The sequence below is a fragment of the Protomyctophum parallelum genome (genome assembly GCF_964188405.1).
Source record: "Protomyctophum parallelum genome assembly, chromosome: 1".
NCBI lineage: Eukaryota > Metazoa > Chordata > Actinopteri > Myctophiformes > Myctophidae > Protomyctophum > Protomyctophum parallelum.
Window position 1 is genome coordinate 5,410,900 of NC_139697.1, and position 19,083 is coordinate 5,429,982.

Consider the following 19,083-nt stretch of genomic DNA (forward strand, 5'->3'; position numbering starts at 1 on the left):
TGTGAGCTTGTACGTTGACTATTTATTTTTTTTGGGGGGGGGGGGGGTGTTAGGGGCGGGGGGCGGGGGTGGGTGCGCAGCACCGTCGCATGGCGGTCCACAAATTAGGCATCTGCCTCTGCAGTGCTGCATCACAAATGAATCTCAGACGTACACTCTGTGTGTGTGTGTGTGTGTGTGTGTGTGTGTGTGTGTGTGTGTGTGTGTGTGTGTGTGTGTGTGTGTGTGTGTGTGTGTGTGCACCATCAATCTCCATGATTCAGAGAAAAGGGGGGGGGGGGCAACAGTCTCGCCATCATTAAGATATCTGTCCTACGTTTCTTTTCTGTCTTCTTCTCATAAGAAAAAAAATATATAATCAGGTAAATGTCTGCTGGAGATGTTGATTGTTAATAGAGACGTTTTTTATTTATTTATTTTTGTTGCAGAACGACAGTGTGGAACAGATTAGGACGTACGGTGCCAGCCAGCCAGCCAGCGCACAGATAATACCCAGAGATGAGGAGAGGCGATACAAGCGGCACCACGAGGAATAATACGCTAATAGGGAAGTGATTAAGCGATAAAAGGAGGCCAATTAAATCTCTACTTGAAAATTCCAATTGAGGGAAATAACCTCAGTCGGCAACAAAAGACGGGAAGAGAAATCAATGCACATTCTGATGTAGGTCCTATTGGCTGGCTGGATGGATGGATGGATGGATGGATGGATGGTTTGTTCTAGCTTTTTTCCCAAAGCACTACAATGCACGTTACATTGTACACACACACACACACACACACACACACACACACACACACACACACACACAGAAGTCAAAAGCTTCATTAGAACAACATATGTTTAAGCCTCCCTCAATTATCACGTATTCACCTAATCGCATTTATTTTCTTTTTTTACATAATCATCATAATAATCGTTTCAATGTTGAAAAAAAATGTTCATACTTTTTCAAACATTTCCCAAAAAGATGTCTATGTCTGCTATTTATTGCTGCTTTTTACTCATTTATCAGTATTCCTTATCAGCCTTATCAGACAACGTCACACTGATAAGCACCAGCATGCGCGCGCAGGCCGGCAGCACGAGAACACCACCTCTCATAAAAAGTGTAAAAAAATGCCCCATCAAACTTTCAGATGCTGTTTTTCTCCCAGTGTGGAGGAAGAATGATTAGGATTTTTATTGTATTCTCTCACTCTCTCTATACCAATTGTCTGGCTATACGAGAGACTATATGTCCTACTAGAATCGATAAGAGAATTGATGAGCCAAAACCCGATGTTTTCCAATTCAGTCACTCAGGAATCGAATCCCTGATATGATTCCCTGAATGGATTCTCGATCCCCATCTGTTATTCATGAGTGGAGCTGGAGGTTCCGTTTTGAAGCACCACTTTCATCTCATGTGTGGTATTGTGTGCAGACAGTACTGTGTCCATTGTGTTTTCCCCCTCACTAATTAGTCAGTGTTTCCTGCCATGGAATTTCATATTGTTAAAACGTGTGTGATTGATCATGTTGTGTGAATGTGGATTTAGGCTTTGCTAAACTTGAACACATTTCAACATGTGCAGTCCCGCCATAGCATCCTGGCAAATGACACATTTGCATACAGGATAGTGAGAATAGACTTCTTCAAAGATGTGTGAATCAGTGAGTTAACCCAAAATGATTGTTCCATTTCACTTTATTTGCATACAGACTATGTCAATTAAATCGAGCTGTAGTATCTTATTGGTGTAGAGAATATTGCAAACCAGGCCCATTGCAAGATGCTGTACTTGTCAACCCTAAGCCATTCCAACCTATCAAAATGAGACAGAGTTTGGTGGGTTCTGGGAGTATATTAAGGCCAAGTAGTAGCTGACCAGTTTGTTTTGGCATGTCTGGAGGCATTTACTAACCGTTTACAATGTTTAGGATATTTTTAGGATACCAATCACACTGTCTAAAACCTCTTTGAGAAAGGGGATGGGAATTGTAATGTAATGAACAGGAGGATGATGTCATCTGTGACATTAGGCTCCCCCTTTGACTTTTACACATGGCACCATTATAGCTACAGTTTGAGAGTTTGTGCTAGCAGCACCATTCATAATACCTGCTTGAATGTTTATAAGTGTTATAAAAAATGATGCAGACGCTTTGCACTTATAGTTTTAGAAGTGGGGAACGTCTGCTTGTAGGATGGGGACGGCGGGTTAAAAGATGTCCAATGGTAGAGAATGGGACTCATTGGTCTTGTTTTCCCTCACTGGTAGTGGGCGTGTCTATTACCTCAGTGGTTTTGAACTTTTCAACACTTCATGTCGAGGTCCATTATTTATTTCCGCATTTGAGTCCCGGACCACCATTTGATGAGATTGAGCCAAATCGCAGAATATTTTGTTGAATAAGATTTTGTCCACATATAGGGGAGATAACAGGCAAACGTTGATCAAAATAACAATTCCTCTTCATTCTCTAATTGTGTAATATTTAATATCATATTGTCTATGTCCCTCAAACTTATTTCTAATGGTTTGAGCCTCAATCACCACTCTGATATAACCAGTCCATGGCATTTCTTTTTTTTTGCTTCTGAAGCTATTTTAGCTGCAGTTACCACAATGTCCTGAGGTGGTGAGGGTGCTGATATGCAACTTATTTATAACATAAAATTAAAAATTAATTAAATTAAATTAAATTAAATTAAATTAAATTAAATTAAATTAAATTAAATTAAATTAAATTAAATTAAATAATTAATTAAAATTCAACTTGTTCTATTCTTTTGTGTTTTTTGGGTCTCCCATATGTGTTTTCTACTCCCACAAATAACCAATTTTGAACAATCAGGCCTTCATGTCATATGGGTGTTTTAAGGGAAATTGCTCTCAGGAACAGCTCAACTGATTTTGGCCTCATCGTGATGTCATCAATGTCACCCTACTTTGTATAATTCCTCCTCTTCTTCAGTCTTCAGTTCTAAATTTGCATTTCCACTTTGTTTACAATGTCCGCCATTGTTGATTTTCCAAGCTGGCATGGAATGGAAACAAGCCTGGTTTTATCTAGCATCAGTATTATAATGACTAAAATATTAAATAATTTGCATATCAGCACCCCCACCACCTTAGGACATTGTGGTACTGCAGCTAAAACTGCTTTCAAAGTCCAGAAAGAAATGACAAGGCCTGGTTATATCAGATGATTGAGGCTCAAACCATTAGAAATAACTTTGAGGGACATAGACAATATGATATTAAATATTAAAAGCAGTTTTAAAATGCATGTTATTTGCGCTTTGATATTTGAATTATTATTTAATACTGACGCTATAAACACAATTGTTTCCATTCCATGCCAGCTTGGAAAATCAACAATGGCAGACATTGTAAACAAAGTGGAAATCCAAATGTGGAACTGTAGACTGAAGAGAGGGAGGAATTATACAAAGTAGGGTGACATTGATGACATCACAAATACGACCAAATCAGCTGTTCCTGAGAGCAATTTCCATAAAAGCCCCTCTATGACGAGAAATCCTGATTGTTCAAAATTGCATATGTGTGGGGATAGAAAATACACAGGGGAGCTAAAAAAACACAAACAAATTGATAAAAGTTGAATTTTATGTTATACATAGGTCCTTTAAAGGACCACTTCATCACTTTTCAACCTATCCTCATATAATAGGTCCTCACTAATAATCATGATAAAATGGCAAAAAGAAATTCAACTCAGTCTGCGTCTCATAGGAGGGCTGTGGGCAGTTCAGAAACACATCCACCAGTGACATCATCGATGGGTAATCCAAGCTAATAGAAACTGCAGGCTTTCTAGTTCTTTCTAGTTCGCACGCGCGTTCATTCACTGGGAACGCGAAGTGTCGTTCTTGGTTGTGTTAGGCGCGTACGAGTCACATGCACACTCGCGTGATTTGTGCCTTCTGAGTTGGTGTAGCGCCAGGGCCCTGGGAGCCAGGGTCACTGATGGTGTGTACTACATCCATCCTGCCCGGTGCTGAGCCTGTTGGTGCACTGCGCTCACACATATGCACCCCCACCAACCCACCCCCCCCCCCCCCCCCCCTTCTGCCCCACCTCCCCTCACCCCCCACCCTGGCTTAAGCTGAAAAGACTATCAGCGGAAGTTGCGGATTTTAGCGGAAGTGAAATCGTTGATGCTTTACAAATCAGTTTACATTCTCTGCGAATGAAACAAGTGTTGTGATTGGTCTGGAAAATATCGTATCCGGGGGAAATACATTTGACGGCTGTTCCGGAGGATACAACCGCCGATAGCTTCTCTGCCTTAGGTTGTGACCAGGCTTTTCTTTTCGCAGATAAGTAAGCCTGGGACCGAGGCTACTCACCCCCCACCTCCCAGCCAGAATATTGGACGGACATGCTTCCGTCTGTAATTGGGAACATTTCCTCACAAAGCGCTGCCTTTAGCTAGGACACTGGGAGACGGGGGTGGTGGTGGTGGTGAGGGATGGAAGCTGTAATGTCTGTCTTGTCTGACAAACATTTTGACATCTTGTTCTGTGGAGCGCTATGTTGGTAACTGACAGCTTGTGGAGTAGTAGTAGGGGACAGGGTTACGGTGACCAGGTGACCTCAATTGCACTCAAAATACCTGAACTTTTTAAAATTCAGTGGCTTTTCTGTGGTCTGGGGTTTTCTGAATGATTTGCCTGGTTAGCGGGTAACGGTCCACAAATACCTTTTTGATTGATTGATTGAAATATTTATTAACAGTTTGTAGAATTTACAGTACATTTTAAGCACAAACTCAATACAAAGAGTGGACGACCCATTACACTTGTTTACAACAGGGTCCACATTGTTCAATTCATCAAAACATTTAGAGACATACAAATAGACACTTCTATGTAGCTAAAGAGCAGAACAGGAATTCATCATATAGGAAGCAAAAGGGAAAGGATACATATACAGTGAGGGGAAATGGGGCGGGGGGGGGGATTCAGATTTTACAGAGGCCAGTTTCGAATTGCAGCCATCCGTAGGTGCCCTTTGAGAGCGGTTTTGAAGGAGTCAAGGATTCACATGTCTTAATGACTGTTGGTAGGGCGTTCCACATTTTGGTGGCATAGGAGCGAAAATAATTTAGTCCCTTGTTTGTGCCGAATCTGGGTTGTACATGGTTTGTTGTACTCCCTCTGGTGTTGTGGGTGTGGACTTCACCTCCACATCTCCTCCATGCCCCTCCTCTCCTCCATGCCCCTCCTCTCCCCTATGCTTTTTTCCACTATTCACACATTTTATTTTAAGTAGCCTACAAATGCATTACATTATGTAAATTATTTGTCATATCTGCCCTGTGAACCTTTTTTGTTTACGAATCTTATAAAAGCCAAACAGAAATGTCATTCACTAGAATTTCGCGGCCGCTTCGCGGCCGCTCATCCCAGAGTTACTTTGCCGCGCACTATGGGAAGAAGGAAATTGCGGAAGTTGACTCCACATGTAGTAACGGATGGGTTATTAGTTATTATTATGTGTCCTTATTGTCTCCACCAGCCGAAGGCATGGGGAGAGTATGTTTTGCACTCCGTCCGTCCGTCCGTGTGTCCGTGAACAGCTAATCTCAGCCACCGTTAACCCGGTCGATGCCAAATTTTGCACACACACTCCCTGGATGCCAACCATGAACCTCTGCCCCAAACTTTCCAGAACGGCCTGTTATAGCGCCACCAGGAGGCCGCTTTGTGCAAAACAAGTTTTTCGATGCCATATTTTGCACACACACTCCCTGGATGCCAACCATGAACCTCTGCCCCAAACTTTCCAGAACGGCCTGTTATAGCGCCACCAGGAGGCCGCTTTGTGCAAAACAAGTTTTTGCACAGTACACCTACAGATTTTGTCCAAACATCACGCAAATTGGTACACAGTCTCTCTAGAGCCATACAACGAAACGGGTCTTTCAGATTTATCAGACTCCATCCTGATTGGTTAAGATTGGCTTCCAAAGTTCACAGGAGTGCTCAGTTTCAAACAAAATGCTGCAAATCATGAACACATCGCGTGATTTCCGTGAAATTGTGCACCCACATTCCCACTAGGCCGAGGACGAAATGCCACATGAACAATTTCAACTCAGCCTCAAGGTGGCGCTATAACTGGCCGAAAAGTGTTTTTACCTCTAACTGCACGGATCTGTGGATAACCTGGTGGAGACCTGTGCCCGGAAGGGCACTTTTTCTAGTTAGTGTAGTGTAGTGTAGTCAACACGTTATGGCTCATATACACACTGCCCGGTATTTGCTCCGATTATGCTGTCGGGGAGCATTTTTGGCGCTGGCCGACAAAACCCCTGATCTGACGTTACTGGTAGATCGTGATCTACCTTTTGGGCACCGCTTAACTCAACCTTTTTTGTCCCAGGGCACACTTTTCATAGCCTAAAAATCTCGGGGCACACGGTTTGTCTACACTGTATATATACCGGTGTGTATATATAGTAAACATATATAGTAAATATATATATTATATATATATAATATATATATATATATATATATATATATATATATATATATATATAAAAATATATATAAATATATATAAATATATATACATATAGAATATTAGTGGTCCATGACATGAAAATGTTTGAGAACCACTGCTGTAAAACAACATTGGACAATGATGTTTGACAGTCAGCAATATTGTTGCTTATTCTAGATTTATTTTCTGACTTGATCTGGCCTGTTAACATTTTCATAGACCTGCTTGTTTCCCTCTCAGTCAATGTGGCAACCCTGGTCAATGCCGTGTTGACTGTTCTGTATGATGATTTAGCTTAGCACACAACAGCTAGGAGGATGCAGCAGGCTGATGCCGTCATGTTTAACAGTATTTTGCGCAATATATGTCCCCGAATTTATGGATATGGACTTATGGCTCCATCGCTGCCTCTTTCTTTAGTAGAAGTAGAAATTTAACGTGTTGCTGTCTGCTGACTGTTTACCTCCCTCTCACATGCGCACGCACACACACACACACACACACACACACACACACACACACACAGCTGACGTCCTCTCCCACCGACGTCAGCTGTTCATTTATCTCCTTATTCATACACGCTTTGAGCTGAGAGAAGCTATAAAGCGCCTTTTAAATATGACAATGCTGTATATATATCAGCTGCACAGTTCAGGCAAGTGTCTGTGGCATATTTAACTTTAACAAAATAGTTTTGACAGCTTAAATCCGCGCGGCAGTGTTGTGTGTGTGTGTGTGTGTGTGTGTGTGTGTGTGTGTGTGTGTGTGTGCGTGTGTGTGTGCGTGCAATCAGAAGTACTGGCAGTAGCGAAATAACAAACGCGATCTGTCTAATCGTAGTAGTTAGGCACAAAACAAAGAACTTTCTAAGAACAATGTTAATGTAACTAAGACATTACATTCGCTGAGCGAGCTATATTTTAAATTCAGAGATTTAGAAGGAATAAGCGACTTTCTCTGCGGAGTGAGGAGTGGAGATCCATAGGGGAGATCACATTACAGCAGCCAAAGAGGGTGGGGGGGGGGGGGGGGTTGCGAACTGTTTTTCATGCGCACATCTTTTCATTGGCTAGTTCGCTCATGCGCACATCTTTTCATTGGCTAGTTCGCTTGCGCCACGTGACAACTTCTCACTTGTTAATATAGATAACGTTCCAATGTTCAACGCAATTGAATCGTTAATCACAATCACTTAACCCATTCTGAACGGGCACCCATTTTGGTGTTGGCATCATGTTATGCTTTAGCTATTGAAAAATAGCAGATCTACAAGCTCATATCGCGCCACCGAGTGGCGCGATATGAGCTTGTAGGTCTGCTATTTTTGAAAAATCGAAGAACGACTGACATTTTTTAGAATCTGATCTCAGGTCAGAATGGGTTCATCAGACCAGTGTGTGTCCAGTCGGAAACCTCGTATGAATCTGATCTCAGGTCAGAATGGGTTCATCAGACCAGTGTGTGTCCGGCGGAAACCTCGTATGAATCTGATCTCAGGTCAGAATGGGTTAAGCGACAATGAAATCGTCAGGAGAACATTGTGGTGGTGGCGACGCCTCCCTGTGTGTGCTGCAGCTGAAGCAGAGGTGTAGTTCTCCGCCTGCCATGCTAAGCAGCAGACCGCAGCGCACTGACACACCTTGATAGTAATGCACTTAATCTGAAGAGCGCCATCTCAGCTGACTGGAATACAAATGTAGCACGCTCCAGGGGGAATGCGCACACACGCACACAGACACACAGACGTGCATGCACACACAGCCGCCAACAAAAGACAGTTCTCTTCCCATTGTGTGTGTGTGTGTGTGTGTGTGTGTGTGTGTGTGTGTGTGTGTGTGTGTGTGTGTGTGTGTGTGTGTGTGTGTGTGCTTGCGTGCGTGCGCCTCGGGCCATGCGAGGACGCGGCGAAGCATGCATAACCCGAAGCAACCAGCTACACACACACACACACACACACACACACACACTCGTATGGGAGATGCTCAAACCGGAGCCAACTTCCATGCATTCCATCCACAAAATGTAACTCGGGGGGGGGGGGGGGACATAGAACCCACCTGAAAATAGCCGATCTACAAGCTCGCAACATGTTCCTTTGCGACACGTTGTGAGTTTGCAGATCTGCTATTTTCGGCACGCAATACCATTACATGATGAAGTATAGGAATCAGGCTTGTAGACTACATGACATGCATGTGTACACAAAGGAAGTTCATTCATATTGCATGACATATTCATATTACGTATGAGGAATCGGTGTATCCTTAACCCATTCTGACCTGAGATCAGATTCATACGAGGTTTCTGCCGGACACACACTGGTCTGATTAACCCATTCTGACCTGAGATCAGATTCTAGAAATGTCAGTCGCTCTTCGAATTTTCAAAAATAGCAGACCTACAAGCTCGTATCGCGCCACCGAGTGGCGCGATACGAGCTTTGTAGGTCTGCTATTTTTCAATAGCTAAAGCATGACATATTCATATTACGTATGAGGAATCAGTGTATCCTTTAATGGCTTATTTTCTGCCTTGTCATTCGCAGCGTTTAGCGTTTAGCATCCCCCCCCCTGTGCCAGAAGGGAGTTTTGATTGGTTCAGTGCACAGTCGGCCTACTTGACTCGCGACCAGTCATATGACTCAGCTAACGGCTTTACTGAAGACATCATTGGTTGCCATCCGCAGCTCAAAGTCTTCCTGCTAATAGCGTGGGGGGGGGGGGGGGGGAATGCTCAGGACATCTACATGTTGTCCCTAATGGGACGACAGTGTGGGGAATGCTCGGGACATCTACTGCACGTGTTCCCTCCACCCCCTGCATCTACATGAGGAGACAACAGTGTGGGAAAACATGTTGTCCCATTTGGGAAAGCCCATATGTTTTCTCTAATGCCACTTTTACAACGGTCTACAGAAAACGAAAAAGTCTGTTGCATTCTCCCTTTTTTATTCAGCATTTACACAGGGAGACGCAACAATGATTGAACACGCTGTGATGTGCATGCCAGGTAGCTAGGTGGCGGTAATGACGCACTGCCGGACAGACCAGGCCACGCATACGTACGTAGTAGAACCACTTACGCAACATTTTAAAGATTATCCACTGGGTCAACCCAGATAACACTTCTCTGTGGACCCAAATGGAGGTATCTTCCAGTCAACACTCTCTTTCTTCACTAATATGCTCAGGCCTTCCACTTATCCCTGTAGTCAGCTCCATGCCTTCCGTCATACACACTATTAAAATTTGGACACAATTCAGGAGGCATTTCGGTCTTAAAAGCTTATCTTACCTAACTCCAATATACCGTAATCATTTGTTTGAGCCCTCATGTTCGGACCCTGTCTTCCGTAACTGGTTGGACAAGGGGATCAGAACTATTAAAGATCTGTACAGCAACGGGACTATGGCACCATTCTCATACTTAACAGAGCAATTCCATTTACCTGCCTCTCACCTATTTCGCTACTTTCAGATCAGACACTTTGCACAAAGACAATTCCCAAACTTTCCAAACCAACCCAACCATTCTGCAGTGGACTCTTTACTTTCTCTGAACCCCTATACAAAGGGCTTAATTTCAACAATATATAATGAACTCAACTCAATAAACCCAGAAACTCTCAACCATCTTAGGACGGCATGGGAGCAGGACCTGGGACTAGAACTGCCCGACCCGACATGGAAGATAGCTCTGAGACTGGTTCATAGTTCCTCAATCTGTGCCAGACATAATCTTATCCAATGTAAAATCATTCACCGGGTTCATTACACAAATGCAAGATTAGCACAGATATTTCCAGACATTAGTGATGCATGCAACCGGTGCAGACAACCCGCTGCTAGCCTATCACACATGTTTTGGTCATGCCCTAGACTGGTGGACTTTTGGACAGCCATATTCCAATCATATTCTGACATATTGGGTGTACCTATCCCACCCAACCCGTTAACGGCCTTGTTTGGTATTCCCCCAGGGACTAACACTCCCCCACACCTTAAAAGAATAATGTCCTTTACTTCTCTTTTAGCCAGACGTCTCATACTCCTGAAATGGAAACAAGTTTCCCCACCCACACATAACGGATGGATAAAGGACGTACTATTCTATCTTAAACTTGAAAAGATCAGATTCGCACTTAATGGCTCCATGACAACTTTCCAGCAAACATGGACGCCCTTTGTTGATCACGTAAGAACCCTGACAGTTGTCCCAGAGATGAGAGCGATATTTGAAATATTACTATACTATTACTATTACTATTACTATACTATTACTATAAATATTACTAATATTAACTATATAATGGTGAACGCATTATGCCTATGCATTGCATATGCTTCGTGCAAACCGGTGGCTGCGCGCACACACAGGTGGTCCCCCCCCCCCCCCCCCCCCCCCCCCTCTCCTCCTTTTTTTTTGTTTTTTTTTTGTTGTTGTAATTTTCTGTATTGTCTCTGCATTGGGGAAGAGTGGGTGGGCTCAGGGGGTGGACGGGAGGAAAATGAGGGGTGCCTTAAGATCTACGTACTGTATTAACAAATGTATCTGACAGTGACATGTATAAGGACTCCACATGGGAGGGGAAAAAAATGTAAAAAACCCAATAAAAAGATATTAAAAAAAAAAAGAACCACTTACGTTCTACTTCCTCACAAGGCTGTATTTGTTTACATTCACCAATGCAGTGTGGTTCGCGGCTCGCTACATTTGTATTCGTAGGATGAACAGGGTGAGGGAGCGCTTGCACACGCACTTTTATGACCTATCGCATAGCACTTTAAACGCCTGCACTTTAATGGTTGTGTGCACCTTTTACTCTGGTATCCGCTATGTGAACTGTTTGTTGTCTGTACTGTTTCATTCATTGTTTAATGTACTGTCTATATGCTGCAACCCAATTTGCCCTTCGGGGACACTAAATAAACTTGAACCTTGAACCTTGAACCTTGAACCTTGCTCATCGTAGGAACACCAAATATCGCCTACGGCTATGTACCAATGTAATAAACGGAAGCGACGTGAGCCGACGTGAGCTATGATGTCATACGTTTTGCAGATTCATCGTTTTTCCCGTTTATATGGAAATGGGGGGGGGGGGGGATTTCCACTCTGAAAGGATGTTTTTGCTTTGTTGCGTTTTCAACCCCCCGAAAACGGCCGTCTAAATGGACCCGTGCAAACGATACTTTATTTTGCCGTTTTCTATGGAAAGCGTTCTCGTGTAAAAAGGGGCCTAAATGTTTTTGGGGGGATGTCACGCATGCAAGGGGCCTGAGTGCTATTCTTAGCTGTGCATGCGTCTTTTTAACCCACTTCCTCATGCGTGTCTTTATCCTCGCTCAGGACATCATCATCACCATCGTCATGGGCTGCTAATTAATTCATGTGATGAATGTTGACTTAAGAATGGTTCATAAGGATGCTCCATTTAGGGGGGGAAGTGGGTACTAAGGAAGAGTGACACTGGCACACAACCTAAGTAGAAATCATGTTCAAACTAAACCCCAGCCCCTAAACCTAGCCCTCTAAATATCTAATCCTAACCCCAAGATGCGTATTTGTCTAATTGTAAACACACACACACACACACACACACACACACACACACACACACACATGTACACACACACGTGTACACACACACACACACACACACACAAACACACACAGCACGTGAATGTAATGCACAATCTATGTAAGGTACTTTGTATAAAAGCACCATTTACCTTTTTAGTTGACTAAACATCATAAGATTTTATTCAAGAGGAAGGACGGGTGGGGAAAGATAAACATAATTATGGAATGTCACAACTTAGCAGTTCCAAAATGAGGAGATCTAAGGTTTTGAGGTCAGATGTAGTGTTTTGCTGGCCGGCGGCTGGCTGGCAGGGACAACCCCCCCCCCCCTGGCCTCAAGACTTTAACCCTGCTCTTACCGTGCGCTTTGCCTTGGTGTACTCCCCAGGATGGAGCGCATGTCAGAGGAGACTTTAACCCTGCTCTTACCGTGCGCTTTGCTTTGGTGTTTCTTCCCAGGATGGAGCGCATGTCAGAGGAGGCGGCACTGCGCCTCAACCTCCTGAAGCGAGGCCTGCAGGAAGCAGCGTTGGATGAGCGGGAGGAGGCGGCGCTGGCCAAGCGCCTCAAGATGGAGGGCCACGAGGCCATGGAGCGCCTGAAGATGCTGGCGCTGCTCAAACGCAAAGACCTGGCGGACCTGGCGGCGCTGCAGGAGGGAGCCGCCACCGCCCTCTCCGGTGATGGCGGCGGGAAGGGACCCGGGGTGAGCGCCGGTCACCACCACCACCACCACCACCACCATCCGCAGGTTAGTAGAGCTTGGCCTTTTTTTCATGAGTTATTGTTTATTTAGAACATGCTAATATTAAGAGTTGTTGTTTCCACCGCATTGTGTCGTTATGTGGACTTTGGCGCGACCTACCTAGTCATGATTGGCTGCCCGAGTGTCTGACCCCATACTCTGAAACGTTCTGACCCCATACTCTGAAACATTCTGACCCCATACTCTGAAACCCTGCGCGGAAGTCTCTGTACCGCCGCAGCGTGAAGTGAGCCACTGACAACAGCGGCTAATGCTATGAGCTAACTGCCTGGAGCTACAAGAAAGGCATACAGTTGGTAGTGCTGTCGCCTCACAGCTAGAAGGTCCTGGGTTCGATTCCCGCTCGGGGCGCTGTGGGTGCTGGTGGCGTGTTTCCTCCTCCGCGTCATCAGTGCCCATACCCGAAGGCGGGGTTGGAGTTTGCATGTTCTCCCCGTGTCCCCTAGGGTAGGTACCCTCACAAAAACATGCAGTAATCCTGGTCTCTAAACAGCCTCCCCCTGGCCAGCCGGGACGCCTGATGGAGGGGAAAGGAACTGGTTGGAATAACGTGTTCCTTCCACGCGCTACGTCCAACCAGGGAAACTCCCCCCTGTCAGTTGTAAAGGAGCAACTTGGACACTCAAGCATGAAGGAAGCATGAGTTCAAGTCCGTTGCTCTCCCTAGGTTGGTGGAGGGTGTGTAGAGCCCAGGATCACATCACAAGATGATTGACACAGGGGTGAAAAATGGGTTACAAAATCGTGGGACAAAAAAAAAAAGAAAAGAAAGGCATACCAAAACACAGTGACTGATTGATTGGTTCAACACAGTATTGTTTTAAATGTGCTTTATAAATAAAGTGGATTGGATATATTTTAAATGGTGACAATGACTTTGGCCCTGTTGACACGACAACATCCATTACACGTCAAATACATGTAACTAGACCTGCACGTGCCCGTCGCAGTCGGCCACCGGCCTACTTGGGAACGATGCAACTTGGGAACCTAATGATATACTGTACGTTGTCACAGCACCCGTTTTAACTGTCAGCCGGTGTCCCACATGGAGATCTGTGTATGTGCCTGTGTGTGAAGACAAACTGCAAACAGAAAAGTGTACTTGGCAATCAATTCGGCCCACTGGCAGAGCCTCAATAGGGGCCTTTCTCGGCCCCACCTCTCTCCCTGTGTTTTAGGCTCCAAGATGGCCGCAGCACCGGGAGGGGGTGGGGCAGAGGTGAGCGGGCGGGGTCGACATATGCCCTTACTGGGCTGCATTCAAGACACTTGCCTTGTGTCTGACACCTGACTTGTGTCTGAACACAGCTTTGATGGATGTGTTCTGCCCCCCTCCCCACCATCAAACAAAATGTTTGGTCAAACCATATGGGCTTCCATTGGAAATGCATTGGAGTGGCCATTAAACACAGACACAAGACAAACGCAAGACAGGTGTCTTGAATTTGTGAACGCAACCCAGTAAGGACACCCCCTCCTGGTGCTGCGGCCATCTTGGATCCTAAAACACAGTGAGAGAGGTGGGGCCGAGAAAGGCCCTTATTGGCTGAGGCAGAGGCTGGAAATTGCACAGGTGAAAGGAGTTGGCCTCATTGGGCCCACTGGCAGAGCCTGGCCCAGGTGAAAGGAGTTGGCCTTATTAGGCCCACTGGCAGAGCCTGAGCAGAGCCTTTTGTGGTGGTTCGACTCGATACCTGGCACTGCACTCCCTGTGGGGGGGGTGTGGAACGCGTGTGTCGAATGTGAAGTCGGTGGGTCAAACGGTTCTCAAGTTATGTGCATTACAACCGTACACACATGTACACACATACATTTTAACACGTTCACTTTGACTTCTTTTGAAAACAAAATCTTTCTCCTAGTATAATCATAGTACCTGATGATCATGTATTATAGTGGGGTTCCGTCTCCATGTTAAATTTAGTTGTCATTTACAACTCATGTAAAAGTTTCACTTTCAGTACTAATTTGAAGGTGAGGGTCTATAGAACCATTTTGGTTCGAGTGGCAATCACCAAAATAAAATAATTGGCCTATAGGGGGCGTAGTCAGGTGCCAACCCCCATCAGCCCTACCAAAATATGTAAACTGTTGTAACTTTTGATTAAATTATCCAATCTGAACATATGATATATGTATGGATTCACAATCAGGAGTAGCAGTTGGTACTTAAACCTTATTAGACATATAATATTTGTTTACACCCAGTATTGGTGTAAATCCACAAAAATAGCAGGAAAAACTAGCTAAAAACTAGTAGTGGGGTCCCTAGACAGACCATCATTTACAACTCAACAAAAGTTTAACTTTCACTTCTAATTTGTAGATAATGACCTATAGAACAATTTTAGTTCGAGTGGCAAGTCTACAAATTAAAAAATATATTTCTTTTTGCCAAATTTACAAAATGGCCAAAATCGGAATTATGTTTATTTGAAAAATGTATTAATTTTCTTATATTGCTGTTTTTTCTTTGTTTTTCTTGCTATATCAAGTTAATCCTGTGTGAGGAATCAACTGGATTTCAAATATTAATGTTTTTAATAATATGATATAGAAACAAAATAAAGATGGCTGCCAATGTACATTGAATTACTACATTACGCCTAACTTCTATCCTGTTGAACCTAGAATGGTGATGTTGGTGCCTATACCTAGGCACCAACATCATGAATGACTAATTGTATAAAAACAAAATACATATAATAGGACAATATATAATACTTCACACAAATGAGACAATGCAGTACATATGTGGGGAACTAAAGTTAGATATTGGAATATAATACACCACTCCTGTGTTATATTTGTTTATTTTATTCTTTTAGTTATACTATGTACTGCCACTATAGGGGGCAGAGTAGCAGGTGTGTCTTAATTGTTCAGACTTGGTAGCTTGTTAGTTATAAGACTAAGCATACTGCAGAAGAGCATGAGCTGCACTGATTGCTCTCCTGTGGTATTGATATTTTGAAGGTAAGCAAAAAAGTTAAACATGTCATGAAGGATCCTAAAGTGTTTTTTATGAATATGGATAGTCATGGAGTGCCACGATACGGTCTTCTCCCAGCGCAACTGCCTTGTCGTTTATCTCTTGGGTGAGTTCTACCTTCTGGAACGAATGGTCTGCTGCATATGTTTCTTCACCACAAAAGAGACATTTATTACGATTAACAGGTGCACCAGTCCGGCATGATCTTCTTGCCAATGCCACAGCACCTTTTGCACTGTCAAGTGCTGTTGCCCTATACAGATGCGGACAAGTTGTATGCCAGAATGCACAATTTAGCTTCATGGATTCTGCATCTGGAAGTTCAACGTCTGGGTGGGCAGAAGCGTCAATTGCTCTGAACTGACTTGCAAGGCCTATGATGTGTAGGCTCCTTCTCTACGACTGGCAACTGGATTTGCAAGAGGGCAAACAAGACTTTCCTCAGTTTGCTTTTGGCACAAAATGCACAACTGCCATTCCGTTGTCCCAGCCATAACAGACAAATACTTTATCCAGGTTTAGTTTTCTGTTAGGGTCATATCATGAGAAAATATAGAAAATATTATATTACTATATTATTATATAACTTTTGTATTTAACAGTTTGCCTCAACATATTAATAGATACAAGAAAACTGTCAGCAGTGCATATAGCTACATTCACATTTACCATTGTAATAATAATGAAAATAATGAAAACACAATTTCTTCCTCAGCATAATTGCTATACTGTAGCTAGCCTTTAGTTTTAGCCTGTGCTATAGCTACAGACTACTTTGGTTAATGCCAGCTCATACTATTGGGAAGTAGTACTTTGGCCACTTAATTATCCCACATGACTATCCATATTCATAAAAAACACTTTAGGATCCTTCATGACATGTTTAACTTTTTTGCTTACCTTCAAAATATCAATACCACAAGAGAGCAATCAGTGCAGCTCATGCTCTTCTGCAGTATGCTTAGTCTTATAACTAACAAGCTACCAAGTCTGAACAATTAAGACACACCTGCTACTCTGCCCCCTATAGTGGCAGTACATAGTATAACTAAAAGAATAAAATAAACAAATATAACACAGGAGTGGTGTATTATATTCCAATATCTAACTTTAGTTCCCCACATATGTACTGCATTGTCTCATTTGTGTGAAATATTATATATTGTCCTATTATATGTATTTTGTTTTTATACAATTAGTCATTCATGATAACATAGGTATAGGCACCAACATCACCATTCTAGGTTCAACAGGATAGAAGTTAGGCGTAATGTAGTAATTCAATGTACATTGGCAGCCATCTTTATTTTGTTTCTATATCAGATTATTAAAAACATTAATATTTGAAATCCAGTTGATTCCTCACACAGGATTAACTTGATATAGCAAGAAAAACAAAGAAAAAACAGCAATATAAGAAAATTAAGACATTTTTCAAATAAACATAATTCCGATTTTGGCCATTTTGGTAATATGGCAAAAATATATATCTTTTTAAATTTGTAGACTTGCCACTCAAACTAAAATTGTTCTATAGGTCATTATCTACAAATTAGAAGTGAAAGTTAAACTTTTGTTGAGTTGTAAATGATGGTCTGTCTAGGGACCCCACTACTAGTTTTTAGCTCGTTTTTCCTGCTATTTTTGTGGATTTACACCAATACTGGGTGTAAACAAATATTATATGTCTAATAAGGTTTAAGTACCAAATGCTACTCCTGATTGTGAATCCATACATATATCATATGTTCAGATTGGATAATTTAATCAAAAGTTACAACAGTTTACATATTTTGGTAGGGCTGATGGGGGTTGGCACCTGACTACGCCCCCTATAGGCCAATTATTTTATTTTGGTGATTGCCACTCGAACCAAAATGGTTCTATAGACCCTCACCTTCAAATTAGTACTGAAAGTGAAACTTTTACATGAGTTGTAAATGACAACTAAATTTAACATGGAGACGGAACCCCACTATTAGGGGGACAGAGCCTGATGGGGGCGCTGTGGGGGCCTATGAGGAGAAGATGAACTCATGGAATAAAGTTCTCCGTCGCCATGACCGATTTCAGTCATTTGGATTCGACAGAAGCCAGTGTGTCTTCTGTGAAAGCACGCTGCGCACCGGAAAATTGCCGATCTTCAAGCTCACAACACGTCGCAGAGTGACGTGTTGTGAGTTGAAGATCGGTTATTTTCCGTCATTCATTATTTTAACCCATTCTGACCTGAGATCAGATTCATACGAGGTTTCCACATGGACACACACTGGTCTGATTAACCCATTCTGACCTGAGATCAGATTCTAGAAATGTCAGTCGTTCTTCGATTTTTTTCAAAAATAGCAGACCTACAAGCTCGTATCGCGCCACTCGGTGGCGCGATATGAGCTTGTAGATCTGCTATTTTTCAATAGCTAAAGCATAACGTGATGCTGACACCAAAATGGGTGCCCGTTCAGAATGGGTTAAGATGAAAGACTATTTGAAGTGATCAAACTAGGATACAAGTTTTAGAAGCATCTTCCATGAACATGAATGGTTAATGCCTCAAATCTGTGATTTCTTCAGCTGGTTGGGCTGTTATGTAGAACAAATGACACCCCCATTATCCACAGAGTCTAATGGGGGCGCGGTGGGGGGGCCTACAAGGCGAGGTATAGTTCACAAGGTTTTGATTGATTGATTGAAATATTTATTAACAGTTTGCAGAATTTACAGTACATTTCAAGCACAAACTCAATACAAAGACTGTTAACTGTGAGTGGACGACCCAATTAAGCATTACACTTGTTTACAACAGGGTCCACATTGTTCAATTCATCAAAATAGTGAACTATAATGTATTAACTATAATGACCTTGCATCACCCACAGAGCCTGATGGGGGGCGCTGTGGGCGCCTACGAGGAGAAGATGAACGGCAGCCTGAGGCTGGGGGGCCACGGGGGCCACGGGGGACCCGGCAAGAACGGCAAAGAAAACATGGTGGACGAACCAGTGGACATGACTGCTAGGAGATGGTGAGAGCACCGATATCATCCCTAATAATGACTGCTAGGAGATGGTGAGAGCGCTGATATCATCCCTAATAATAATAATATGAACCAGTGGACATGACTGCTAGGAGATGGTGAGAGCGCTGATATCATCCCTAATAATAATAAAACATGGTGGATGAACCAGTGGACATGACTGCTAGGAGATGGTGAGAGCGC

The 19,083-nt window shown here is 43.2% G+C and overlaps 1 protein-coding gene across 2 annotated transcripts in view; it reads left to right on the forward strand.

Annotated features, from left to right (window-relative positions):
- The window catches only part of gatad2b (GATA zinc finger domain containing 2B), a 66,501-nt gene that overhangs the window by 28,983 nt on the left and 18,435 nt on the right, over positions 1-19,083 (forward strand). The window contains exons 2-4 of one of the 2 annotated variants that reach the window (XM_083768661.1): positions 429-664; positions 12,565-12,856; positions 18,743-18,888. In XM_083768661.1, the coding sequence (XP_083624787.1) occupies positions 651-664; positions 12,565-12,856; positions 18,743-18,888 (452 nt within the window). In that variant the 5' untranslated portion in view covers positions 429-650. The remainder of the gene's footprint in view (positions 1-428; positions 665-12,564; positions 12,857-18,742; positions 18,889-19,083) is intronic. The other variant, XM_083768662.1, reaches the window with a different exon arrangement.